General features: G+C 40.2%; 1 protein-coding gene across 18 annotated transcripts in view; it reads right to left on the reverse strand.

Annotated features, from left to right (window-relative positions):
* The window catches only part of SORBS2 (sorbin and SH3 domain containing 2), a 122,807-nt gene that overhangs the window by 25,242 nt on the left and 70,994 nt on the right, over nt 1-26,571 (reverse strand). For 17 of the 18 annotated variants that reach the window (XM_034772096.1, XM_034772095.1, XM_034772093.1 and 14 more), the window contains 7 exons: nt 22,000-22,049; nt 18,407-18,585; nt 13,237-14,817; nt 8,215-8,306; nt 6,366-6,412; nt 3,525-3,639; nt 3,302-3,430 (listed from right to left, as the gene is read on the reverse strand). In XM_034772096.1, the coding sequence (XP_034627987.1) occupies nt 3,302-3,430; nt 3,525-3,639; nt 6,366-6,412; nt 8,215-8,306; nt 13,237-14,817; nt 18,407-18,585; nt 22,000-22,049 (2,193 nt within the window). The remainder of the gene's footprint in view (nt 1-3,301; nt 3,431-3,524; nt 3,640-6,365; nt 6,413-8,214; nt 8,307-13,236; nt 14,818-18,406; nt 18,586-21,999; nt 22,050-26,571) is intronic. The other variant, XM_034772097.1, reaches the window with a different exon arrangement.

Raw genomic sequence — 26,571 nt, forward strand, 5'->3', positions numbered from 1 at the left:
ATCGGCCTTTTTTCACCAGGAAAGTGTGAATGAGGCAGAATTACCCTATGGATACAAATTTTTCTACTTGTTACCAGTACAAAATCTTATTTTGTTTTAATAGTCCTAATGGCAAATGTTTTCAAGCCTGCATACCTAATGTTAAGCATCTGGATAACATGTGGGGATTGGTCCTGCTTTGAGCAGGGGGTTGGACTAGATGACCTCCTGAGGTCCCTTCCAACCCTGATATTCTATGATTCTATGATAAACAACTGATTTTCAGAGATACTGAGCACTCTTCAGCTTCCAGTCACTTCATTGTGGGTTATGAATATCAATATCACTTATTTTGGATGCTAATCATGGCTTATGGTACCGAAATTTAGGAACCAAAGTTTGAAATTTTACATTTGCTTTACTAATCAGTGTAGTAGGTTTTACATGGAAGATGTTTTCATGTCCATATTTTTGTAATCTTTGTTCTGTGTATGAATAATGCCCTTTCATCACCAGATCATCTGGGGATTAAACATCTTATGATAAAGATGTATCACTTGGTGAAATACATTAATATTTAATATCTTGCTATGCCTAATTTGGAATTATTCAATAAATATGGTTTGATTTGTAGATTTATGTTTAAGAATACCTATTTTAAATTGCCATATATTGTTGAAACAGCAAGAATTAGTATTACAATTAGAAAGAAAATATTGGCGTTCAATCCAAGAAGAAATATTTCTTTAATTAGAAACTTGCACCAAATATCTTACAGCCAGGATAGTAGATTCCAAACAGCACAAGTCTGTATTATAATAAAACCTCTTAAAATAATACCCAAGTGTGTGATAATAATATGAGATTCAAACTTGGAATTATGGAATAGTATTTATTTAATATATTGCTGTGACATTCAGATTCCGGACAACCCAAAGGGAGACCAAGGTGTCTGAACCCCAAAGAATAAGCAACTGAACTGGTTGCATACAATGTTATAGTGTATAATTATATGTCAAGTAAGATCTTTTATGAAAGCATGTAATGTTCTGAATTTGATGGTCATTATGAGATATGTATACAGGTTATGTATATGTAGAACATTGTAACTATAGCTAGAATGCAACTATAGCATCACTTCACAACGTGTGTGCGTGTGTGTGTGTGTGTGTGTGTGTGTGTGTGAAGCAATGAGGCAGGGAGGGGCACCTCTCAGGCTAATTGTTTACATGAAACTAGCTCCAAGCATCTAGCATTGTACAACCCAGGGAAAGACAATGGTAGTCTATTTAAATTAATTGAAATTGAGAGAGAAAAAAAAACAGCCTTGGAAAATTCAGGTCTTGTCAACACTACACTACACTACAGGTTGACTTAAAGCCACTGCAGTAATTACTGTCAAGTATCAGGGGGTAACCGTATTAGTCTGTATCTACAAAAACAACAAGGAGTCTGGTGGCACCTTAAAGACTAACAGATTTATTTGGGCATAAGCTTTCGTGGGTAAAAACCTCACTTCTTCAGATGCATCCACCAGACTCCTTGTTGTTTCTGCAGTAATTACTGCGGTTTTTCCATGTGCACACTACCCTCTTTCGTTAGTGGAGCGTGTCCTCACCAGGAGCACTTGCACTGACTTAAGAGGAGCAGTGTGGAGAGCAGAGAGCCTTGGCTGCAGCCGGGCTCCAGTTGGGAGTTCTGAAGGGAACCCACAGCCTGGGCTCTCATCACTACAGGGTTCACAGCTGGAACACCCTTCCCTCATCCCCCATCCTCACGCCCCTCACCCCCGCCACACTCAATTTCAAAACAGGAACCCTACCAGCAGTGAAACTGACATTCTTGCTAATTTCACAGCTCTGGCTGTCAGCCACTCTGACAGCCAACAGGCGATGCAAGTAACACAGTATCTATACAGACACTGCATTGCACCAACTATGTCGACCTAACCCTTATGCCTCTCATAGAGGTGGATTTACTAGGGCGACGTAGTGGGCGAGTGACAGGGGTGGGAGGAACATTGTAGTGTGTGTGTTTACACAGTTAAGTCAATGTAAGGTGCCTTACGTCGACATAACTTCGTACTGTAGACAAGCCCTAAGGAAGAAGGGAGTTTCCCTGCACTTTGTAACCATGAATTACCATAGTCTGAGAGAAAGAAGAAGTAAAAACAACCCACCAACCCTGCAAATCCTGTTGAACAGTAAGGGGTTTAAGTGAAAGCTATCCAGAAATGGAGGTCCAGCATCTAAGTGGGGTGCTGTCCATGAAACACTGGATCCTCTCTATGGCAGGGGTTATGCAGGGAAACTTCACAGAGGCAATAGGTAACTTGTATTAGAAAATGGAATTTAGCTAACATAGAAGCGTAAAGCCTGAGATTGTGTCTTCCTGTTTATTTTCTGTGCAACTTGTATTTGTTTGCTCTCCCTTACTATTTCATCTTTGACTTTTCTATTGAATAAACTTTTTCTTTATTTTTACCCCAAGGAGGTCTCTGGTATGCAAACTGTGTGAAGTGTGTGTGCCAAAGTGAACTGATCACTGGGGGCAGGTTTTACTCGTTCAGAGGTGTCAAACCAGAAAGGAAAAGTCTGAGTATCTTGTAGTTAAGAACTCAGGGAGACAGATCTGCGGGGACTCAGGATCGGAAGGGGTTGCTGAGGTCATCCTGCAAAGAGTAACGAGGCTGGTAGAAGCCAGGGTTGAGACCTATTTGTAGGCTGTCAGGGTTCTGAGTCATAGAAGAATAGTATTAAGGAACCCAAAGTTATAAGGCAGGCTGTGACAGAACCCCTTATTGGTCTGGGTAATCCACAAAATGTCACAGGGGCTTCCAAAAATGTCCATTGATAAGCCATCACAGTTTTAAAATCTCCTGTTATATACCCAAAACAGTGGGTGCACCTATAAAATTGCAGGCCCCACAATTGTGGTTGAGGAAAGAGGCAATTGAAAAATGTGTAGATGGGTAATGTACATGCAATTTGGGCAATTAGGCACCCAATTACCTGATTTGTATATGCAACCTGTTGTTTGCATGTGCAAATCAGGCAAGTACAACCTAATTACCTGTTTTGCATGCCTAACACATTTACACCATTCACAAATGTAGAGATAGATACCTGGAGATATGAAGCAAAGAAGGTTAATTAAGTTCTCTGCAAATATCCCACTACTAGTATTTTGCTTTGTGCGTAGCTCTTCTGTGATTTCAAAGTAGGTGAAACAATAGCATTTATGTTCAAATTTTTAAGTTGTTTTATTTATAAACAGTTATTCAGTGTAGATGTTTTTCACTGAAGATAACTCTAGATGTTACCTTTCTCAATGATAGTTCCACATTTGTGTCTGCACTGAAATTATATTTGGCAATAGCTTCTCCAATCTCTCCAACTTGTGCTGGAGGAGGTGGCCTGGCAGGCTGTGCTTTTTCTGGGGGAGAAAGTTTCTGAAAGGAGAACATGAATTTTTTTGCATTATTTCCATGTAATTTGTGCATCTAGTTTAAAAACTAATCCCAGAAATTAAAACAACAGACCAACCTCAACATAAGAAATTGGGAAAATTCCAACTCTTCCGTAGTGTTCTCCCTCATACCAGTTTTGATCTATTTTCCTGAGGATATAGACAGTATCTCCTTTCTTAAAGGACAGTTCCCTGTAACAGATTTATTTTAGTCAGACATTTTCTGATTTGTGATTGACTGCTCTAATTGCTTCAGAAGTTCCAGTGCTGTTTATACATGTAATTTAACAACAAATATCTGAGAAAGGAGCATCGTAATCATACTGCGTATCCCAGTGGATAATATATAATAAAATAATTGTAAAATGCAGATTGGCACAAGCAGCAATGTTTGGATTCAGAATCAGATCTGAATCTGAAACTTGGGGTATTTGGGTTTGGAGTCTGGTTTTGGTCCACTAAAGAGATAGGCCTGATCTACATCATAGCCCCAAATACACGTGGATCTGCATGCAAGTTCGGTGTCTTCTGTCCCTCCTGTGTGGATGCTACTTCAGCTGCCGATCCATAGGTGGATAGGAGAGCCTTTAGGTGCTCCCTTTTATAAAAGCAGAAAGGTGCACTACACTTCACATTCCTGCCATACCTCCATGAATTATCCTATCCTACCCCAGCAAGTTGGCTCAGGCACCCTCCTGTCCTGACCCACTCAGCCCACTCTGCATGGTTCACTGGTGTAAAGGACAGGATTATGTTCTGTATAAACAAACGTTCAGTTTACTATGCATGAAGATTCAGTCAATTGCTATCTTTGTGTGAATTACTAATACAGGTGCACATAACAGTCCTTTATATTTAGGTCAAAAGGGCATCAAAAGACATGATGAGAGATCTATGTCACTGTTTAAATGTAAAGGGTTATTGTCAGGGTAGTTTTTGAATAGATTTTGATCTCAACTGTTTGTAATACTCTAAGAAATATGAAATAATTTTCCTTTCCCTATTGAATGTGTCTTCTCTTCTTTAAATATAAGTTCAAATTCTGTTTTCATTTACACCCACTTAACTCAATGAACTTCAGTGAAGTTGTGTTACTATTAATGAGAGCAGAATTTGGTCCACTGTATTTTTTTTTGTCTTGATTCTCACAGAATATACCCCTTTGAAATGGGTCTACGTTGAAAATCTTGGTCAAGATTTTAAAAGCTGGCTAATGATTTTGGTTGGCTCAGTTTTTGGTGCCCAAATTGGCAAGTGCTTAGCACTTTCTGAGAATCAAGTCCCTTTAAAGTATCTCAAGTTGGACACCCAGGGCCGGTGCAAGGATATTTTGCACCCTAGGCGAAACTTCCACCTTGCGCCCCCCCTTGCACATCGGTTCACCCTGCTCCCTGACTGCCCCCCGGGACTCCCCTTACCATGCCTATGCCGGTCAGAGGCTGGCTCCATGTGGAAGCAAAACACGCTGCTGGGGTGCCGTGCGTGCAGCCCCTCCCCCGCAGAGTGATGAGGCAGCGGGATGGGGGGATGTCCGGGAGGGGCAGCGGCGGCAGCTCACACTCCCAGGAGCCACAGAATCTGAGCGCGGTGAGGGAGGAGCCCGGGGGCGCGCCTGCCCGGGCTGTGGGCGACGGCCCCCGTGCTCCCCGCTGGCTCCCCTCTCGCCACGCTCGGGCACTGCGGCTCCCAGGAGTGTGAGCCGCCGCCACCACTGCCCCTCTCGGAGCAGGCTCTGGGCCTGGCAGCGGCTCACACTCCCGGGAGCCGCAGAACCCAAGCGCGGCGAGGGGAGAGCTGGGGGGCGCACGGTCTGCATCTGCTGCAGCCTGCAGGGGGGCCCGGGGGGGGGGGGGGGGCGCAGGGCCACAGCCTGGGCAGGAGGGGCGGGGGGCGTGGCTGCTCCCTGCTAGTGGCGCTGCCGCCTTTGCAGGGCTGTTGCCCCCCTGCACCATGCCGGCTCCTCCATGGCTGGGGCTCGCCGCCCCTGCAAGCCGACGCTCTGGCTCTCCAGTGCCTCTGCTTTTTGGCGCCCCCAACCACTTGGCGCCCTAGGCGACCGCCTAGTTCGCCTAGTGGTTGCACCGGCCCTGTGGACACCCAAAAATTCAGGCATCCAATATCACTACTGACTTGAAAATCTTGGCCATTGTCTTCTCTCCTATATTATCCCTCTACTTTTCAAGCTCCACATCCCCTAACCTACTCCCCACACAGTTCCAGATTCCCTTACGTTTAGAGACCAGGAGCATAATGTAGGTGACATAATGTTGTTAGCCCTTCATTTATGAAAAAAAATGGGATAAACACTGGGGATCTTATGGGACAACATGGATGATGGAATGTAGATGCTCTTTTGGATCTTTTATAGTCTACAGCATGGGTCAGCAACCTTTCAGAAGTGGTGTGCCGAGTCTTCATTTATTCACTCTAATTTAAGATTTCGTGTGCCAGTTATACATTTTAACATTTTTAGAAGGTCTCTTTCTATAAGTCTATAATATATAACTAAACCATTGTTTTATGTAAAGTAAATAAGGTTTTTAAAATGTTTAAGAAGCTTCATTTAAAATTAAATTAAAATGCAGAGCCCCTCAGACCGGTGGCCAGGACTACAGGGTAAAAATGTGTGCTGAGGATGCACAGCCACTCCCACATTTGAACAAATATTATTAGTGTTACATCATTCAAACATTTTAAATATGAAATGGCTTCTTACACAGCTTACTTATTCATGGGCTACTGCTTAGGCAGAGCAGAGTTCTGGGTAGCTTCTTGAGGCTGGTATCCCTCAACAGAAATGTACTGCTGACACGGTCACAATTTTTGACCATTGGTTAGAACAGGTGAGACAGGTATTAAAAAGGTTGCCCTTGCATTCATACATACTCTTAACTAACCAACAAAACTTTAATACTTACTTAGAGGTCTGAGCCTTAAAGTCATATACTGCTCGAGCTGGCAGCCTCTGAAAAGCAGGCAAAGTGATTAACACTTACATGTAATATTATCATATTATAAAAATAATGTTTAGCCTGTAAAAAAAATAAGCCAAGATTTTCAAAGATGGGTGCCTAAAGGTTACACTTCTTTTAAATCCATATTCAAACACTTGCATATGTGGGTTTATTTTCAAAAGCATGCAGTACCCTCTGAAGTAAATGGGAATTGCTGAGTGCTCAGGACTTTTGAAAAGAAAACCATTTATTTAGGTGCCTAAAAATAGATGTAAGAACCTAACATTAGGCAGATATTGTAACATTTTTACCTTTATATTTAAAGTTAGCAAAGTCAGCATACTTCTGCAATGTTCTACTTCTTCTCTAATCTTTTTTCATTAGAGTCATCTTAAGGGTTGCTTATAACATTAGTAGTTACATAGTTTCAGACTGAAATGTGATTTTCAATTTGATTAGGAAGGAATAGCAGAACATTGTCCCTGCACTTGGAATGTTTTCCCATTAATTAGTTCGCACTGTGGCAATTTCTTTCAATGAAGGACAAGAACTAGACTCTTCTCTACTTCTCCCAATAGGAGTTACATAATAGTAGGCTTATGAAACCTAGGACCTAGTAGATCTGATCTCAAATTTCATAGGTAATAACATTATATGCTACCATTAAACCAGCAGATTGGCCCAAAGCCATCTTAAGCTATGGTCCCATGACCACTCATTGCCTGAGGAGAGCTGATTGACACCCTGTGACCAACTCACCTTGTTCTTGGCTACTAAATTACAATAAAAGGCAGTTTAAAATAAATTAAATACTTTCTTACTACTAGTCTCTGATGTTGTGAGAGGGAGAGAACATGGCCTGTCTCATTGTGAAGGAGAGGGTAGTCAGTCTGTGAACTCATGAGTGAGGGGGAAGATGATGCACAAGATAAATCTCTGTATAAATGTGGCTCTATGAAAAAGTTGAACAACCTCTGGTCTAAAGACATTGTTTGGTTTATTGAGAATTTACCCGCCTCCACTGCAATGGGAGAAAAACCCTCAAAAAAAAAAAAAAAAAAAGTTTGGAGAGGTTCTTGAACTAGAAAAGTTCTAAAATAGACTAAATAATACATTCCATACATACATTCCAGGGTCTCCCATTCCTTCTACTATGCTGGCATTTCATGCTGCCTTTATGCTTTCTCTCTCTTTTTAAGGTTTTAATATTTTTTTGTCTGAAGCATAAGCAATAGCATAAGCAATCACTATGTAATTAGAATGATCAATCAAAAAATTATTTTGCCATAGAAATTAGGGACAGTGCTCAAAGTACTCAAACAGACTCTTACATAGTAAAAAATAGAAGTGATTTTGGAGCAGAAATCTTCCTGGCAGCCCTAAAACCACCTGCGACAGTTACTCAGGATATTAGCCTGCACAGTCATTCGTTTTCAATAGAGACCTTCACAGTTAGAACTGCCATTTTCCTCTAGATTATTGTCCCATCTGCCATTTCTCAGTCCTTTCTGACATAAAATATCAGCAAACCCCCTGCAGGAGTGTCCTGGTCCATTTAAACATCAGTAGAAAATACAATTTCATCTTAAGTACTAATCATTAAAGAAAGATAAATATGTTGTTCTTCATGCAACATTAAAAACACTTTCTGTTACCCTCTCTTAATGACTGGTTGCCTAAATGCTCCGATGATCGTCATCATTACAGTTTCTTAGCATCACACAGAACTTTATCTTGTAAATGTTATTGGATTGTCTCATAAATGCTCTTTTGGCTTTGGATGCCGCTCAGTTATTTATTCCTGTTTAACTACCTCTCTGTCTGGAATTCCTCTTCTCTCCCGTGGAGTACATCGACCCGCATCAGTCAAAGCAGAAGAATAGCTCCCAGGAGACTCCTGGTCTACTGCAAATAAAATGTCATTGCATGAATCTCAAGTCAGAAGCAAGTTAATTCTGCAGTGCTGCTACATTTTATTTAAAGGGAAACTACACCTAGAAATGGAGAGCTTGAGTCTATTCATCCCCCTTTAACAGAAAAATTACATGACATTAATGATTATTAAAATATCCTTTTTAAAGAAAAAAAACCAAAAATGACAATAAATCCCTACCACAAACGTTCATCTGACCCACAGTAGAGATGGAGTATAGTTCCTGCACTACCAACATAAACAAATACATCTTGGGTTCAAATACAGAAGGGTTCAAGAAACATGTCTGAGTGATAACAATGTAAACACATAATTACATGCATGGACGGTGTTTAAAGCATGCCACAATGAGAGAAAAATTAACAAGATTTTTTTCTGCAATATGTATTTCCCTTTTACCTGAGGCATTCATTAAGTTGCACATGGAAAATTAAAAGTCTGTTATTGTCATAAAATAACTCTTTATTTTAAGATACGGAGTATAAATCATTACTCACCAGTCTGAGTGGCATATTTGCTGTAAAGCACAGTTTGCTATTGTCATTATGTGCATATTTATTTTAATAAATTTTGAAAAAATAAAATAAAATGAAGAGTTCTTAAATGAAAGTCTTGCACTCAATATAGTCCTGTGGGCTGCTTGTGTGAAATTAAAACAAAGGGAATTATTTCAAGCCTATGGACATTTTGGAGATTGAATGAACCCATCTCCTCTTACTCATGAGAGTTCCTCTACTGTATTTTCCTAGTGCCACATTGACATCTGCTAGTGAAGAGAACAATAATAATGTTTAAAAAAGAACAGGAGTACTTGTGGCACCTTAGAGACTAACAAATTTATTAGAGCATAAGCTTTCGCACGAAAGCTTATGCTCTAATAAATTTGTTAGTCTCTAAGGTGCCACAAGTACTCCTGTTCTTTTTTAAACATTATTATTGTTCTCTTCACTAGCAGATGTCAATGTGGCACTAGGAAAATACAGTAGAGGAACTCTCATGAGTAAGAGGAGATGGGTTCATTCAATCTCCAAAATGTCCATAGGCTTGAAATAATTCCCTTTGTTTTAATTTCACACAAGCAGCCCACAGGACTATATTGAGTGCAAGACTTTCATTTAAGAACTCTTCATTTTATTTTATTTTTTCAAAATTTATTNCATTATTATTTCAGGATAGCAGCCGTGTTAGTCTGTATCTTAAAAAAGAACAGGAGTACTTGTGGCACCTTAGAGACTAACAAATTTATTAGAGCATAAGCTTTCGTGCGAAAGCTTATGCTCTAATAAATTTGTTAGTCTCTAAGGTGCCACAAGTACTCCTGTTCTTTTTGAGGATACAGACTAACACGGCTGCTATCCTGAAATAATAATGTTTGCTTCTCTTTTTTTCAGTTCACATGATCTGTTCCTACCCAGCCTATCCCACTGTCAAGAAGTACTACTGGGAACACAGAACTGAAAGCATTTAATTAATCACTTTGGGGTCAAACTTCTTTGACTCTTACAGAAAAACCAGAGATCTCAATGTTCTCTGGTATACTGCACTCTAAAAACCATAGCTCTGAGGCGACTGATGTATAATGGAGGTTTGTAGAGCAGTGATGGGGAGTGGAAAGGTGTATTAATTGCTCATCATAAGCTTACTAACAGCAGCAGGTACATTGTGGCAATTCCGGAAAGCCCTTAAACATGCATAAGTGCTTTTCTGGATTAGGGGTATTTTCCTGAGTGAGGGCCTATGTTCCCTGCACAGGCATAAAGTCTCCAGGTGTTGGGATATATGCACTATATCTTTAAAACTATAGTAGTAAGCCAGGTAGGAAGGGTGCTGGGAAGGTTTTGGGCAGAAACTCTGCAGTGGAGCAGAGCAAACACTGCAGCTTAAGGAATAACATAGTTTAGTTTATTTTACTAAAGTTCCTTGTTCTAAGTTATAAGAAGGCCTTCTGTGATTCTTTATGACATGACACCAGAGACCCCTGCACAGGTGTTCTCTGCCCTTTCTTTCAATGCAGCTGTGCTTCACAGAAACACAACTGGTCCCACAATATATAGCATGGAACGAAGCACATATTAGCATAATGCTTTGGTTATTATCAGCTTGGGTATGAGGCCAATGGAACATCCTGCTAACATGCATTGTATACTATATATTAAGGAACTGAGTGTCACTGCAATATTTCCATCTTCATCATATCAGGTCCTGCATTGTCACTGAAGCCATTATACGCAATGGTTATTTTTTAAGTATGAATTTCCAATCTGTTAAGGTTTGGATTGGTGGTCATTTTATTTAAGCAACCCTAGCAGTTGCACAAAATAGCTTTGGAATTGTACACGTTTATCAGTATTAGTGGGGATTTCTGTGCAATCCATACAATGGGCACTAAACTGCCCTTGCTCTTTTGAGTCACCTTTGTGTGTGTGTCCGAAAGGGGAGTAGCCAATGGGAGGGTTACTGAGCCATTCTACCTGTGCAGGGAAAATAGCTGGAGGGGTTAGAGGCGGCGTGTTCAGCAGTTACTTCTTACTGCTGCTCCAAAATGGAGTGGTGTGCGCTCTGTAAGGGCCAAGCTGCTGGAGGGCTGATCGTACCTCCAGGGGCTGGAGACACCCTTATAGTGGGTTAGTCAGTTGTCAGTCAATATCTTGTCCTGTTCCTGCGCTAGTATTCTAGGGTGCTCCCTGTCCCCTCTTCACCAATATCACATGTATGAAAGACAAGCTATAATTTAAATCTATAAATATTATGAGGGAGGTGAGACACAATACCTGGTAGGTCATGTTTGATATGAAATCCTGTTGACTAGGGCAGGATTCTAAATGGGGACTGAAACACTATGGAGAGACTGTACTTTGCTGCTTCTCAGAGCAAGGAGAACAGTATACACTCAACTATGCTTGCCAGTAATAGCAACATGCTTGGTAGCCTGGCTGGGCTGCTGGACATGCCCCTCTCACTGCAGTCCATATCCTATTGCAGACATGATGGATGGACAAGAGGGCTAGTTGTGATACTTCCTACTGCTCTCGAGTCTGGGGAGAGATCCCTCTCCCCTGCTTTCTTAGCAGATAGAGGCAACATAGATCCTTCCCTACCCTTGCACATCAGTACAGCAAAGCGCAGGATTTTGCTGATAATCTGAAGAGTAGAATTTCAATATCAATATATTATGAAAAGTGCATTTCATATAAAACGTATAGCTCAGCTAAAAATAATGTGGTTTGCAAAAAAATATTTTAAGAAATGCACAAATACAGGACACACAATGGTAGAGTTCCTGAGATCATTATTTCTAGAAGAAAACCTGTTTGGAACTATATTTGAAAAATAGGGACAGATTGTGCTCTCATTTACTTCAGTGTAAATCTGGGGTAAACCCAGTGACTTCAAAGGAATTACTTCCAATTTGTGCAAATACAAATGAGAGCTGCATCTAAATCCTTTTATACACATTTCTGGTTCTGTTTATGATGACTCATCATGATTCAATGCCAGTAAATAATTAAAGACATTTCAAAACCATGACTGATGAAACTAATGATGTTTTGCAAGAGAGGTTTTACTGACTCCATTGTGTATTTTATTTTAACTTGTTAAGATAACGCAGCAGCAGTCTTGCAGAATACACTTGATATTTTTTGGCAAATGTGGCACTAGCAAAAATTTCAGCACAGGACAAGAACGTTAAAGAAAAAATAAGAGGCGTATACTCCACAATTTATATTATAAAGCCATAGATTTCCACTTCTTCAATTACATGATTCAGGAATAGCCTTATAAAGCGATCATCATAATAACTGAAGAGACACCTTTAAAGAGGGTATGTCTAAAAACAGAATTCTTTGGCAGTCCATTTTGTTATTCTTACCTTGAGTACTCTGATCACTTTTTAAAATAAAAAACTCAGGTTTGAAATGTCTTTACAAAAGACATTCAACTCTCCGAGTCTGCCAGTAGATACAGCAGTGCACACATGCTGTTACAATATTACAGTAGTTTGCTTACGGTGAATATCACGGTCAGTCAAACTTTTAAAAATATTTTAAACTCAAGCAATGATTAAAAAAAAGAGAGAGAAATAGAACAATAAACTTCTCATGGTATGAAGTTTAAAACTAGATCCCTGTCAAGAGAGATCAGTTTCTACTAGTATTCACCTTGACAGTATCCTTCAAGTTTTGATTATTTTCATTTTCTGTTTGCCATTTCAAAGGGATAGTGCCTGTCTCAAAATTTAATGGAGACATTTTCATTCAATAATTTTGCTGCAATGGAAATTGCAAAGTGTATCATTTGAGCAGTGGAAATGGAACCTTCACTATAAATAGCCTAGAGCTCTATTCACAAAAATGTTGCGTTGCTCAAAGGTAGCATAATTTGTGCCAGAACTGAATACAATTTTATAAAATGGACAGAATTCATTATAAAACGTTCAGATTTTCATCTGTTGTACATAAAAATATTGTTAGTATGACATTATTTACTAATATTATTAATGTGCAGTGCACATTTATTATAAACAAAATGGAAGAGCTACTGCATTTTTTTTTCCAGTGGTCATCACATTATGATGCATATATTTATTATACTGTGAAGCCCTTTTAATTATCAGAAAATCTTTGTCCTTGTAAAGCTCCAATTATTGAAAACTATTGCTGTCATCATTTGATAACCAGATTACTATATTGTTGTGGATGAACAACTACTCTACCCATCTTATATTATCACATATAGCTATGTAAAAATAATACCCTTTCTTCATCATGCCTTTTATATGGTAAACACTTATTCTAAACTGCATAAATAAATACTCAAAAATGAAATGACAAAGGGTTGGAAATGAAAGGAACAAGGGTGGATGACTCAATCACAAGAATAAAGGAAAGGAAGGTAATCCACCTTGGAAACACAGTGCACTATCATTGTCTTGCTTGTTGTTGTTGGTTGTATCCATGTCTTGAAAAGAGGCACTAAGAGGTAGTCTTCCACAATCATTTTGGTACAGCGGACAATGAATGGCACCATCTTGAGGCAGTGGATGAAAAGGCTGGTGCATGGGACTTTTTCTAAGAGCTTTAAGAGATGAATTCCTTTCGGGTATGTCTGGAAGCAATTCAGTAATAAGTCTATGTAATATACTGTTGTCAGGCAAGCTTCCCCTTCTCTTTTCTGCTTTAATTTGGTCACAGATATCTTTAAGAGCAGAATCTAGTGCGTCAAACACAGATGATTTGCATTTAGTCTTCTCAGTCTGTTTTTTAGGGGCTGAACTTTTTTTCCTCCGGAAAGGCACTGGACTGACTAGGAATGCTATCTTAGAGAGGCCAGATTCTGCTTCTTGTCTCCTTGGATCTTCAGTACTTTCCTGTTTAGCCCTTTCATGCTTTAACATGGTGGTGAAGCGGGTGTAGGATGCTGGGCATCGCCCCTTGCAGGAGCTGATGAGATGCTTGTGGTGGTGGTGGTGGTGATGGTGATGGTGATGGTGGCCTGATCCATAAAAACTCTCAGAAGATGTAAAGGAAAAGTGGTCAAAGTCACTTTCACTACAAAAGGATGAGCCTTCTATCTGGATAAAGTCACTGAGGTCAGAGACCACTCCATCTTGATCACTGTCAGAAAACTCCAGATGCGATCTTTGTGGTTCATCACTGGTCACTTCAATATGAATTGGCACCAGAGTTTTAGGCTTGCAGTTGCGTTGTATTTGAATGGCATGTCTACCTTGATTTTCCTCCTCCAGCAGGGACTCAATAGAAAATCGCCGCTTTGAACATAAGCCATTTTTAGGAGGCTCTAGTGTTACTGTCGATAATGCTTCATCACCTAAATTCGGCATTGATTTTGATTTTTGAATTAATTTTTCAAATTCGGATATCCTGGTAGGCACCATGTCCCTGGGCACCTCTTCAGTAGAAGACTCTCTCCAGCCCTGAAGCATACCTTTGTGCTGTTCTTTTTCATACTGTAATATTCTGGACTTTACAGAACAAATCACCTCAGAATTCATCAAGTCCTTGCGATTGATGCGGTGCATCTTCTTATACATTTTTAGGAATCCTGGGGTATCATGTGCAGATCTATGACGAATTCTTGACCGACTAGTACCGCGGCTCTCAGGAACATATGGGGAGGCCCAGGTCAATGAGCAACTGCCTTTGGAATCCTCCTCGCAAATGAGAGATACCATACTTTCAGACTTGGCCTGTGCATCAGGAAAGCTATCGTGATCATCAGTTAACAGATCATCGCAGCTACGAGATTTCCGCTTGGGAGAGGCAGTTTCTTCTGTGCTGCTCCAGACTTCTGCATTCTGACGAGTCATTTGCCAGCCATTCTTATAATGGATTGCCCTTCTTGAATCACTTGGAACAGCCAAATGCTGTCTATAAGAGCTACAATAATCTAATTCATTTGAAGTGTTGTGGTTGTGCACTGAATAACTGAAAAGGGATGGATACACTTGGCTAATATCTCCACCTTTATAATCCATTGAGCAGCATGGTAAAAAAGAGACATTGCCAGAAATTAACAGGTTCAAAAAGTTGGAAATAATGTCAGTAAATATCAGAAAGAACAGAAAAGAGAAAGCAGTTAGTGTATCTAATCTAGCAATCAAGTACAGCATACACATTGCTAAAGATTAGAAGAGAAAAGCAAATAATCCATGCTAAACAATTATTTAATTTTCCAACTGTAAAAATTTACTCTATATAATTTAAACATCAGAAAGGATTTAGTGCCATATGTTTCTATTAATAATAAAACACATTTAAATACTAGAGTGTTAATCTTTACATTAAAAGTACCACATATAAAAAGGTACCGTTGGTTCTGAGGCTGGTAGAAAGACAATACAACTACAGAAGAGGTAGAGATGGGGCCAAACCAAAAGTCTGGATTTGAAGACACCCTACTTCTGGAAAAGCATGAATCCAGAGGCAGAACTGAACTTGGTCTCAGGCCCATCTCAGGAACAGGAACCATAATCTATTGTTTGTACAGAACCTACCACTATGGCTTTCAATCTGATCTGGCCTTTAGGTACTACCAAAATATAGAAGTTAAAGAATAACATCAAAAACAAATGCCAAAAATGAGCAAATGTAAATTTGTTTGACAAAAAGTTCTTGTTGTACACTTGGATTTTGACTTTTGCACACAGTTGTGTTTGGTCTAGGACAGGGGTAGGCAACCTATGGCACATGTGCCAAAGGCGGCACGCGAGCTGATTTTCAGTGGCACTCACACTGCCCAGGTCCTGGCCACCAGTCCGTGGGGCTCTGCATTTTAATTGAATTTTAAATGAAGTTTCTTAAACATTTTAAAAACCTTATTTACTTTACATACAACAATAGTTTAGTTATATATTATAGACTTATAGAGCGAGACTTTCTAAAAACGTTAAAATGTATTACTGGCACACAAAACCTTAAATTAGAGTGAATAAATTAAGACTCGACACACCACTTCTGAAAGGGTTCCGACCCCTGGTCTAGGATTAAAGGGAAAACAGTGTTGTGTATGCAAACCATGTACCGCAACTGCGCATTTAACTAAGACGACTTAGAAAAATCTCTGTATACGAATGGATGGGAGATTTCTGGTCTCTCAAGTAGTGTATGTGTGGTAAAACTATGTGATGAATGGATCCTGAATGGACTAGGAAGGAACATTACAACAGAATATGTGAACAATGCAGCAGCCTCACTAGACACATTTCTATGTGTACTTGTGGGTGTGTTTCCTGCCGAAAGCCTCCCGAAGTTCCAACTATTTTTCCTTTTATTTCCCCTACTTAGCTGACTGTCCTTCTGAGTGAAGCTGGATATGGCTATTTCTGGAACCTATCAGTGTTGCTCCCCATCTGGCTGCCAGGTTCATTCTGCAGTGCTCTTGCCCAAGTAATGAATTGAGCTTGAATCCCAAATGTGAGCCATCCACATGGCACTATGTGACAACTACCTTGAGATGCTAACCCGCTGTTAAGCTTTCTGATGTAGAACTCCAAAGTGCAACTTCATAACTCATGCCTTTTTAGAAAACCTACTTCTTTGCTATTAAGTGCAGCCTCTCTGTAACAATGGCTCCTACTTATTCAACACATTTACATCCCTATCTGCTGTAGATAAAATGTTTTTACTATTTTTTTACTCTTCTTACACTCATAGGACTAATAGAAGAAATGAGCTGGATTATTGCATTATTAGCAGAAATGATAGCTAAATTCCAAATGAGATATTTTCAAAATGCCCAAGGACTTATAAATAAAAGTCAATGGAATTTGTGCACCTAGATGGCATGGGTGCTTTTGAAAATCTCCCCCCAAGCTGAAAGGCCAGTCATTTACATCTATGAAACAACAATGAAGCCAATGGGTTTACATAGGTGTCACTAGGGGCATAATCTAAAAACAATAGGGTGCATTGCACTGGTGTAACTGAAGATATAATTTATCCTGCAGAATCTGGGAATGAGGGGTAAGAACCAAAGAATTCAACTTGTCTTTCAGATCCAGGGTTGAGTTTTCAGGCTGAAAGTTAGAAAAGCCATGCTTCTAACTTCTAACCTGGAAATCACTGAGAGACAAGTCAGAGTCACTTTTCACAAAAGAAACGCTCTTTGAGTAGAAATGGGCTGAAGCTACAAAATTCATTTCAGGATACAGATTTCAAAGAGCCCATAGTCTGGGTTGGTCAAATTTGAACAAAACAGAAATCATCAGAAAAATTAAAATCTGGATCTGGATTTCAAACATTTGCAGAGTTCAGGCTGTTTGGATCTAGGGTTTTGGTTCAGACTTCTCTCCACTCATTATTTTTACCTAAAATACATTAACTTCATATGCCTTTTAAAGATACAATCTGAAATGATATGTTGATCAAAAATCTTACCACACACTTTTTACTTGAAAGAGTACTTGACTTCAAGAAATGTAATATTTTAGTAGGGTTTCGTTTCTTTATGAGACAATGCTATATATATGGAATATAGCGTTGCTCCAGGCAGGATACCCATATAAATAATACTCAATTTTGTGGCAAATGCTCTCCAGGGATCCATCCCTCAATACAGAGAATACTCGTACCTTAATGTGTGCTGTAGTTAGCTATGCTTGCTTTCTTATTACTCATCCTCCAACACCTTCCCTACTATGTGTATGCCTTGTCCATCTGTTATGTTCGGTTGTAACCTAGACTGTAAGCTCTTATGGGCTTTTATAAGTTTATACAGTGCCTAGCACAATGAGGCTCTGATTAGAAATGTTAGTCTCTACTGTAATGCAAATAAATGAATAATAAGTAGAGGATTATGAGGGAGGTGCAGAACTGTATATTTACTCCCAATGTAAACAATCACTGTAGTACCTTGAAACCTTCTGTCTTACTTTAAAAAACAAAACCCGTTTACAGGTAAGAAATACTAGACATATAAGGAGGAGAGGTTTGAGTGACTGGCAATTAAAAAAAAGACCCATCTTACATAAGAATCAGAAACTATATGGGTTGTATCTCACCCACTATTGAGTTTTTGACAAAATCCATCATCTCAATTTCATACTGGGGCACTTTCTTTTTTGAATTAGATTCCTAGAATTTATCAGCTGGCAAGAATCAGATGTAGGTTTGGAGGAGGAAAGGAAAGTTTTAAGGATTTATTTGCATGGCAGTGATCTTGAATGCTGTTTCTCTTACTCCACTGCATAGTGGAAGAGTTTTAAAAATTACAACAATCTCATAAGTGCTGGCAAGAAAGCAATGTATGAAATGTAGTTTTATGAAATTATGTAAAATTTTACATATCACATTCTTTTTTGACAGATTTTCTTTGAATAAATATACAGTAGATACTACATATGAAAAATAAATCGAGGTTTGAATTAGCCTGAAATAACACATTCAAGAATGAACAGGTTAGCCTTTCATTAGAAATTAAAGGCTATTGTTTTTTCTTCAGTGAATTGTGTCCGAGCAACAGCATATAGTACCTGGCAGTTATTACTAACATTTAATAAGAACTCAGTATTAAACAAGGTTATTGTCTGTTCGCTAATCTGCTTGTCTCTTACCTTTTGCTCTTGATGGAGAAGAAGGAGAAGAGCTAGTTAAAGGCTTTCTAAGGGTAGTGTATGTGCCCTGCATATCTGCATGGCCCAGGCTAGTCCTGTTTGCATTTTGATCACTGTGCACCCTCTGATGACTTACAGCAGGCTCCGACTTCCTCCTTTTTCTGTAGTCACTTGCAGAACTAAAGAAATAATCAATATTAGTGCCAGTCTAAACCCTGTGAGCAGCGCTCATTTGAATACTTTCTCTTCAGGGATCAATAAGCAGGCCCCTTAGCCATGACCCACTTAACAGTTCCAGCACCACGTGAATGAATAGACTAAAAATATAACAGGACAAGGCACTGTTCACAGCTCCCCCAAGAACTGCACACTTTGCAGAGTGAAGCCCCATTTGTGCTAAAGCTGACTAAAAAATGAAAATCTATTTTCAGGAAAATTTTCAGAATTTTGAAAAAGGTTTGACCCCTTCTTTTGTTTATCCAAAATTTTTCACTTTCTTCCCTGATATTTTTTATCAAAAACATTATCAACACAATCAGAATGTACTGAAATATTTCCATAAACATTTCAATAATGTTTTCCAGGGATTATTTTAAGCGACACAAAAATTTCAACATTGTTGACAAGTTTTTGCACAAAAGGCCATGTTTTGACTGAAGGACTTTGATTCAGAAATTTCAGTCTCTAGTTTTGGCAGTTTGCTTCTTCCCAGGCTTTGCTGCTCTGCCAGAGACACAGGCAGCTTTGCCCCTGCAGCCTTTCTTGGTGCTGGGAGGCTGCCCTGTGAGCAGTCTGTGGCACAACAGCTATGTCCACTATCTGATCACAACCCAGTCCTTCATCTTATACCAGGAATCGGCAACCTTTGGCACATGACCCATCAGGGAAATCTGCTGGTGGGCTGGGACGGTTTGTTTACCTGCAGCCTCTGCAGATTCGGCCGATTGCAGCTCCCACTGGCCACGGTTCACTGTTCCAGGCCAATGGGGGCTGCAGAAAGTGGCAGCCAGTACGTCCCTCGGCCCGCACCGCTTTCCGCATCCCCATTGGCCTAGAACAGTGAACCATGGCCAGTGGGAGCTGCGATCGTCCGAACCTGCGGCCGCTGCAGGTAAACAAACCGTCCCGGCCCGCTAGTGGATTTCCCTGATGGGCCATGTGCCAAAGGTTGCCGATCCCTGTCTTATACAATGGTACAAATGTTAGCTTTCAACAGGGGATGTGGATGTATATCCCTTGATTCCCTCCAAAGAAAGCTCTTCCCTCTACTGCCTGGGTGGGCATGTTGGCTTGCTCTGGCCTCACTCAGTGTCTCTCTTTGTCCCTGCCTCTTCGCATTGTCCCACTCTTAGTTTGCCATGCCTGTTCAGAACAAGTAAGCAGAGGAATGAACTGCTGGTGGCACTGAAGCAGCTGTAGGCAGTTCCTGGCTGTGTAAGTGACTCTGGCCCTACTTGGGATAACTGTCTAAGACAGCCTGTAGGCTTCAGCACCTGCAAATGAACAGTCCCCATGCTACACAGGTTTGAGGTGACAACATTTCCTAAAGGGAAAACAGGATACCATGTGGTGCAGGCCTGAGCTCTTCCCCCTTCACCTCCCCCCCAAGGGAATGGCCCAAGCCACTCGCCTGAACCCACCCTTCCCATGTATGGGGCTGGCACAAGCCCCTTGCCCGAGCCCTGCTGCCTGCAGGGGAGATGGGGGGCAGGCAGGGCTCAAGCGAGCAGCGATGCACATACCAGATAGGATGACCGTATTTCCCAAAGGTTGGGGCTGCTCTGCCCTCCCCCCATGTGAGGCTGGGGCTGGTGTCGCTGCCCTGCCTCCCCCCTCCTGTGGTGGCTGGCATTGCCGCTAGCCCCCCTGCACATTCCTCCACACCCCACTTTTTTTTTTAACACAAAAGTGGACATTTGTTCCATTTGCTCTTGCCAACTGATCAAGTCTGCAAGAGCCAACAAGACAAATGTCCACTTTTGCCAAAAAAGTCGGGACGGCTGGGACAGGGCTTAAAAAAGAGACTGTCCAGGCCAAAACAGGACATATGGTCACCCTACACAGACTCCTTGCCTGCACTGTGCTCTTTGCCCTATCACTCCCCCCATGATTTGCTCCAGGCCCTGTAGCCACCCTTCACTTTTGCTGCTAGCAACGAGGAGCACCAAGGTGCAGTGATTGCAGCAGCAGTAATCAAGGTTCCCATGTGAATAGCACAATCCAGCCCAGCCAGGAAAGCTTCAGGTTTCAGAGCCAGTGACTGGAGGCTGGAACAGACTGCCAGGTACCTGGAGCTGAGTACAGCTACAGCCAGCAAAACTTTCCCAGGCTGAATGCTGGAAAGGGATGAGGGGATTGCGGAGTTCCTTTAGAGCAGGAGCAGTGGTAAGGACATATGAAGTTATCGTCCACAAGAGACATTATGTTATCATCATCCTCCACATGAGCCTTAGACCCAGCGCAGACCTGTCTTCGCCTCACATTTTTGCTCTTTCCTACACATTTTGGCAAGCCCTCTATATATTTGGTCTCTATGGCAGGGCTACACTAGAAAAAATTGCTGGCAAAAACTGTAATGTAGATGCAGTTATACTGGCAAAAAAGTTCTTTTATTTCTATGGCTTATTCTGTTCAGGGAACTGGTTTAAACTATACTAACAAAAGAACTCTTTTGCTGGAATAAGCTGCATCTACACGAGGGGAGTTTGCCAGTATAATTCTACAGTATCTTTATACTGGCAAAGCCTTTTTAAGAATAGACAAGGCTTCGAAAGCTGAGCTATGATACAGGAAATAATTAGCAGTCCTGGGGTAGACCTAAGAAAGGACAGATTAGAGGAAACCCTTGAAAAAGGTCAGTAGAAAAGAATGGGGTCTCATGCACTCAAGAGCACATGGATCTTGCTTCGGGATCCAGTGTCAGGGCCTAAATAGACAGATGTGTCAAACAGCCACAAATTGTTTTGCAAGATGAGGAGAAAGTTAATATAAGGTGTTGCAGGATTATTCTTTTTACATTTTTAAATTAGGTAATAGATTAAATTTAAGGGTTAATACAAGTAGGTGTTGTGAAATACAGGCGTTTTAAAGAGGGATTTGAATGAAGAGAGTCTGGTACCTTTGCTCACTGGGATGGGAGTTCCAAGCACAAAGATGAGAACAGGAATGATATGAAGATAGAAGTGAGGTTGGATGCTTGAGTGAATTAAAGAAGAGGTGTAATAAAAATGAGTGCAAAGATGTTGGGAGAGGTGGAGTACTGTATGCAGTGCATTGAAAGTGAGGGATAGAGGCTACAAGTTAATACAGAAGGTGAGGGATGCCCAGCAGAGGGCTTTGAAGGATTGGGTGATGTTCTGAGTAGCAGTCAATACATCCTTCTAAAACAAAAGGAAGAACTGCAAATCTCAAGAGAACCCACACGATATTTTGTCATTATCCCATATGTGGGATGCTGTAGGCTGGATCCCAAGAAGTGCTATGCAAGTGCAGAGCGCCCTCAACTCCCATTGACTTCAGGATGCTCAGCAGGCCTCTACCCTCTGTGAGGACTGGTCAACTTGTCTGTTGCAAGGATACATCATGTTTCTTACCTAGAAGGTCTGTCCAGGCCTTTGTCTGGAGAAGGGTGATATAAGGAGGTCTGTGAAAACAAATAGGTCCATCCGTTAAACTTTTGCACTGGAAAAAAGTGTGACATTTTCCAGGGATGTTGTCTGGGACCATTCATTAAATTAGTGACCCTAAGATGAGCCCCATAAAAATCAGACTATCATGATTAATGTCCTATGCACTGCAGACTACAGGTTCAATGATATTTCACAAGAGAATTTATATCATTTTTAAAAGAGCTCCATAAAATTTCTTACCACACTTTCAGTTATATCTTTCAATTTAAAATACCAATTCAGGACTTTCTATTTGCTTTTTCATAATTTGCTACACTATGATTGAAATTGATTACAAGTGGAGATATATAAAATCTAAAAAGAAAATTTTCATCTGCATATAAAGACCCACAGAATTTCCTCCAAGTATCGATGTGAATTAAAGCTGGAAACTCTTCGTAAATGTAGCTGAAAGAGCAATCAATTTTGTGGCCATTTGCTGGCCATTCTAAATTCTTTTTAAGAACCGTTCTTTTCACAGAGGCCTAATGCCTTTTCATTGCTTTAACAGTAGCTATTGCCTGACACCTGAAAGATGAAATGCAGTGCTACCCTGAAATATTTTTAACTTGTCAACGTAATTTCAATCTTAAGTGACAAATACTTTTAAACCATTCACTTAATAGGTTTCAAAACTGCAGCCAGAATTAGAGTTACGTAGCACTAGTTTGTGGTAGCTAGAAAAGGAACCGTCTTGTCCCCATGGTGCCTCTTCAAGGCCACAAAGCTAGGTCAGTGAAATGTTAAGCCAGTGAACTGTAAATAGAATTTTCACATGGCTTCATATGCTGCAGGATCCACTTTTCTCTGTATAGAAAAAGTATAGGGTGTGCTGCAATCATATAGAAGAATTATGGTCTTCTTAAATGCTTTGTCATTGCATATATCAATTTTTTAAAAAGAACTGGATTCAAAGTTAAAAATATAGTCAAACTAATTTTTAGTAACTGACATGTAATCACACCTCTAGAGGTCATCCTTGGTTTAAGAAACATTTAGGAATTGATTTTGCATTACCACAGACATTCAGCACAGCATGAGCATTCTATAATCACAGTCAACAATACCTAAATATAACGGGTTCTATAAGGACCAGATATACCCGAGATTCTTCAGAGGCAGGAGTCTGAAATTAGTTTTCAGTAGTCCTCATTCTTTAAAGCTTCAGATCACATACTAAACAATTCCACCAAAACACAAATGAACATAATTTACTGTATTATTCACTAAACTTTATCACATTTTAAAAGTAGAGAAAGCCACACAAATTTGGATAAAATATGAACATAACATTGCCTAAAACTTGCAACGGATCCCAAATTTTTCCAGACATTTTAAACAGCTTCAGATGATTCAGAACTTTTTGGTTTTAAATGGGAATGGAAGTTGAGATGAAAGTAGCTGAAAGTAATTACAAGATCAGTTTCAGAGGAAAGAGCTTCAGATTAGCTCTGGATGAGGACCAAAACTTGTGGATGTTTATCTGAAATAAACTTTTTGCTTTACTCATCAATATTTATTTGTATTAATTATTATTATTAATAAATACCTATGCTACTGTAGTGACCAGAGTCCCCAATTGGGATCAAGCTCCCATTGTGCTAGGTGCTGTACAAACACATATCAAAACACAGTCTCTGCTGTACAGAATTTACAAATTGAAGACAAGGATGAAGAGAGAGGATACCATCTACTACGTACATTTTTTATGCATTTGAAAAAAGTTTTGATTACTACAAATACATAACCTAAGTGCCAGCTATCATCATCTTGCCCCACAACCAATCAACAATTATTTATTTTACTCTTATATGCATGATGGCAGAACTGGATCCAGTGGAGACCTTTATTATTTACAGTGTATAATTTAAGGGCCGTATCCTGCTATCAGTTTTTGCATGCTGGTCTTGGTCAGCTGATTTCAACTGGGAGCTCCACGAATGGATCAATGGCAGGATATAATGTTAGCAGACAAGACTGTAGCAAGTCTGAGGTTTCACTGGAAGATTGTATAGCCTTGTGGATAGGGCATTGGATATGGACTCAGAAGACCTAGATTGTATTCCCAGCTCTGCCACTGGACTGCTGTGTGACCTTGGGCAAGTCCTTGGAGTCCCTTTGTTAAAATTCTGTCACCACACTGAAGGGAGACCTGGGGCAATTTCACTACCTGTGATGGAGTTCATCCCTCTGGATACTGTTATAGCATCTCAGCAAAGATGACTTCTCCCTAGGGCTCTTAAACTGCTTCAGAAGAGCAAATTGCATACTGTTGTCATGCACCAGATTGCACCTAATGGCAGGTATTTTCATTATTTTAAATTGAAGGGGAAAAAAAGAAGAGAAAAAAGGAATTGAATCCTTTGTCCCTCATCCTTTCTCTCTGCAGTGCATGCAACATTGGAAAACAAGGTTTATCAGACTAAGGGGAAATATTTTTGTGGAATCCCATGTTAAAATACTGGTGGCATACCACTGTACTCCTGTGCCACAGAGAGAAGAGGATAACTGAAAATGAAAACAAAATAGGATGCCTAAGCACTTGTGCTACACAAAGGGCCTTGTTTGGGTGTTATGCCCAAAACAACCCCAAAGCGTATGCAACAGGAGAGCATGATGGATGTACATGCAATCAAAAAGTGCTGTCTGATACACAATAGGAAGAAGTAGGTGACACCACTGATACCTGGAGTAAGTTATTACAGGAGCTAGGTTTTGCACATTAACATTGCTTCAGGCAACATTAACTTGCAATGTGTGGCTTATACAAATAGCAGATTTCTCTATTCCTCATCCACTGCTCCTACCAGCTTTGGTCATAAGGCACTGTGCTGAAGCATACACATTCATTGAATGATGGATGGTGTGGACCAGTGTTCCCAGAAGTATGGCTCTGTCCACATGGCATGACTGCTTTAGCAATGGCCTTTTCAGTGGAAGACTGTGCCGCTATTGTTGGCCATGTGCCCAGCTTTTTCTAACATTAGGAACTTATATCAGCTAAGATGGTTTGCTACGAATTGTGTCCTCTTCCCATAAAGCTTTTTGTGTACCCCATGTACACCCTTTCCCATGTGAGGAGAGCTTTCAGCTCTTAGAACATAATCCTTTTTGGTCATGACAATACAAATAATGTTTTAAATTAGCTTCTCTTTTGTTTCTCACAGACACACTTTTTTCTGCTAACAACGGAAAGACATTACTTGCAGATTTCAATGTCCCAGAGAAAGATGGGTCTCCAAATCTTTTTGTCATCTGGCTTGGTAAAGTGTTAATTCATTACTTTATATTATTGCCTGCTGCTAGCTGATTAGTGTAATGCATTTTGGAAGAGATAAAATAATTAGTTAATTGGATTAAAAAAATGAAAAACAGAAATAGATGAATGCAGACCAAAGTCTCTGAGGCCTGGTAACCCATATGAAGAAATAATTTTATCTGCAGATTAGAGTGAAGCTTACCATGAGAAACTAGTCCCAATAATCCATGTTTTGCAGGGAACAAAGCATCACAATACAACTTCTCCATATGCTGCTGAAATAGAGGACTGCATTTTTAAGCCAAATCTATTATCAAGCTCTATTAATAATACTTTAGTATTTTCATAGATATTAAACCTGTTAATAGATCTCCGGAATTTGTCCTTATTTCATTTTCTAAAGATTTGGAATTAATTTAGGGCTGATGAAGAATGCCAGCCTGGCATGTTCAAAAATCGTGAGTCAGACAGTTTAAAAACATGATAAATATTGAATGCTTTTTATTTGCTCCTTGGTTTTTGAGCCTTTATGATTCATGTTTTCAAGCTTTTCTCTGCAACCATGAGGACTAAAAACTTACTTTTTAAAAAAATGGAGATTGAGATTCTCAAATAAACTATCTGACTCCAGGAGCTGGGATTCTAAGAACACCACCAAATATTGCAATACATGGAATACAATTGTGAGAATTTGCCAACACTGAGAAAGTTACATTTACAGGCATAGAAACCAAAGTTCTCTGTTTATTTGCACAACATGACAGAGCAAAGTCCTCAGCAGTTTTGTATGCTTTCCCATACTGTCCCACTGACGCATGTCAAGCATGTGGAGGGACCACATTTATATGATGTAAATGTAAGGGTACATCTACACTACAGCGGGGAGTCGATTTAAGATACGCAAATTCAGCTACGTGAATAGCGTAGCTGAATTCGACGTATTACAGCCGACTTACCCCGTTGTGAGGACGGCGGCAAAATCGACTTCTGCCGCTTTTTGTCGGCGGCGCTTACTACCACCTCCGCTGGTGGAGTTAGAGCGCCGATTCGGGGATCGATTGTCGCGTCCCGACGGGACGCGATAAATCGATCCCCGAGAGGTCGATTTCTACCCGCCGATTTAGGCGGGTAGTATAGACCAGGCCTTACTTAGCTCCCATACCCAGTCTTGGTCTCAAGACTGACAAAGTGTGGCCGTCTAATCTATATTGTACCAATCGTAATCATAGGGAGGCACC

This window comes from Trachemys scripta, chromosome 5 (assembly GCF_013100865.1).
Source record: "Trachemys scripta elegans isolate TJP31775 chromosome 5, CAS_Tse_1.0, whole genome shotgun sequence".
Classification (NCBI taxonomy): Eukaryota; Metazoa; Chordata; order Testudines; family Emydidae; genus Trachemys; species Trachemys scripta.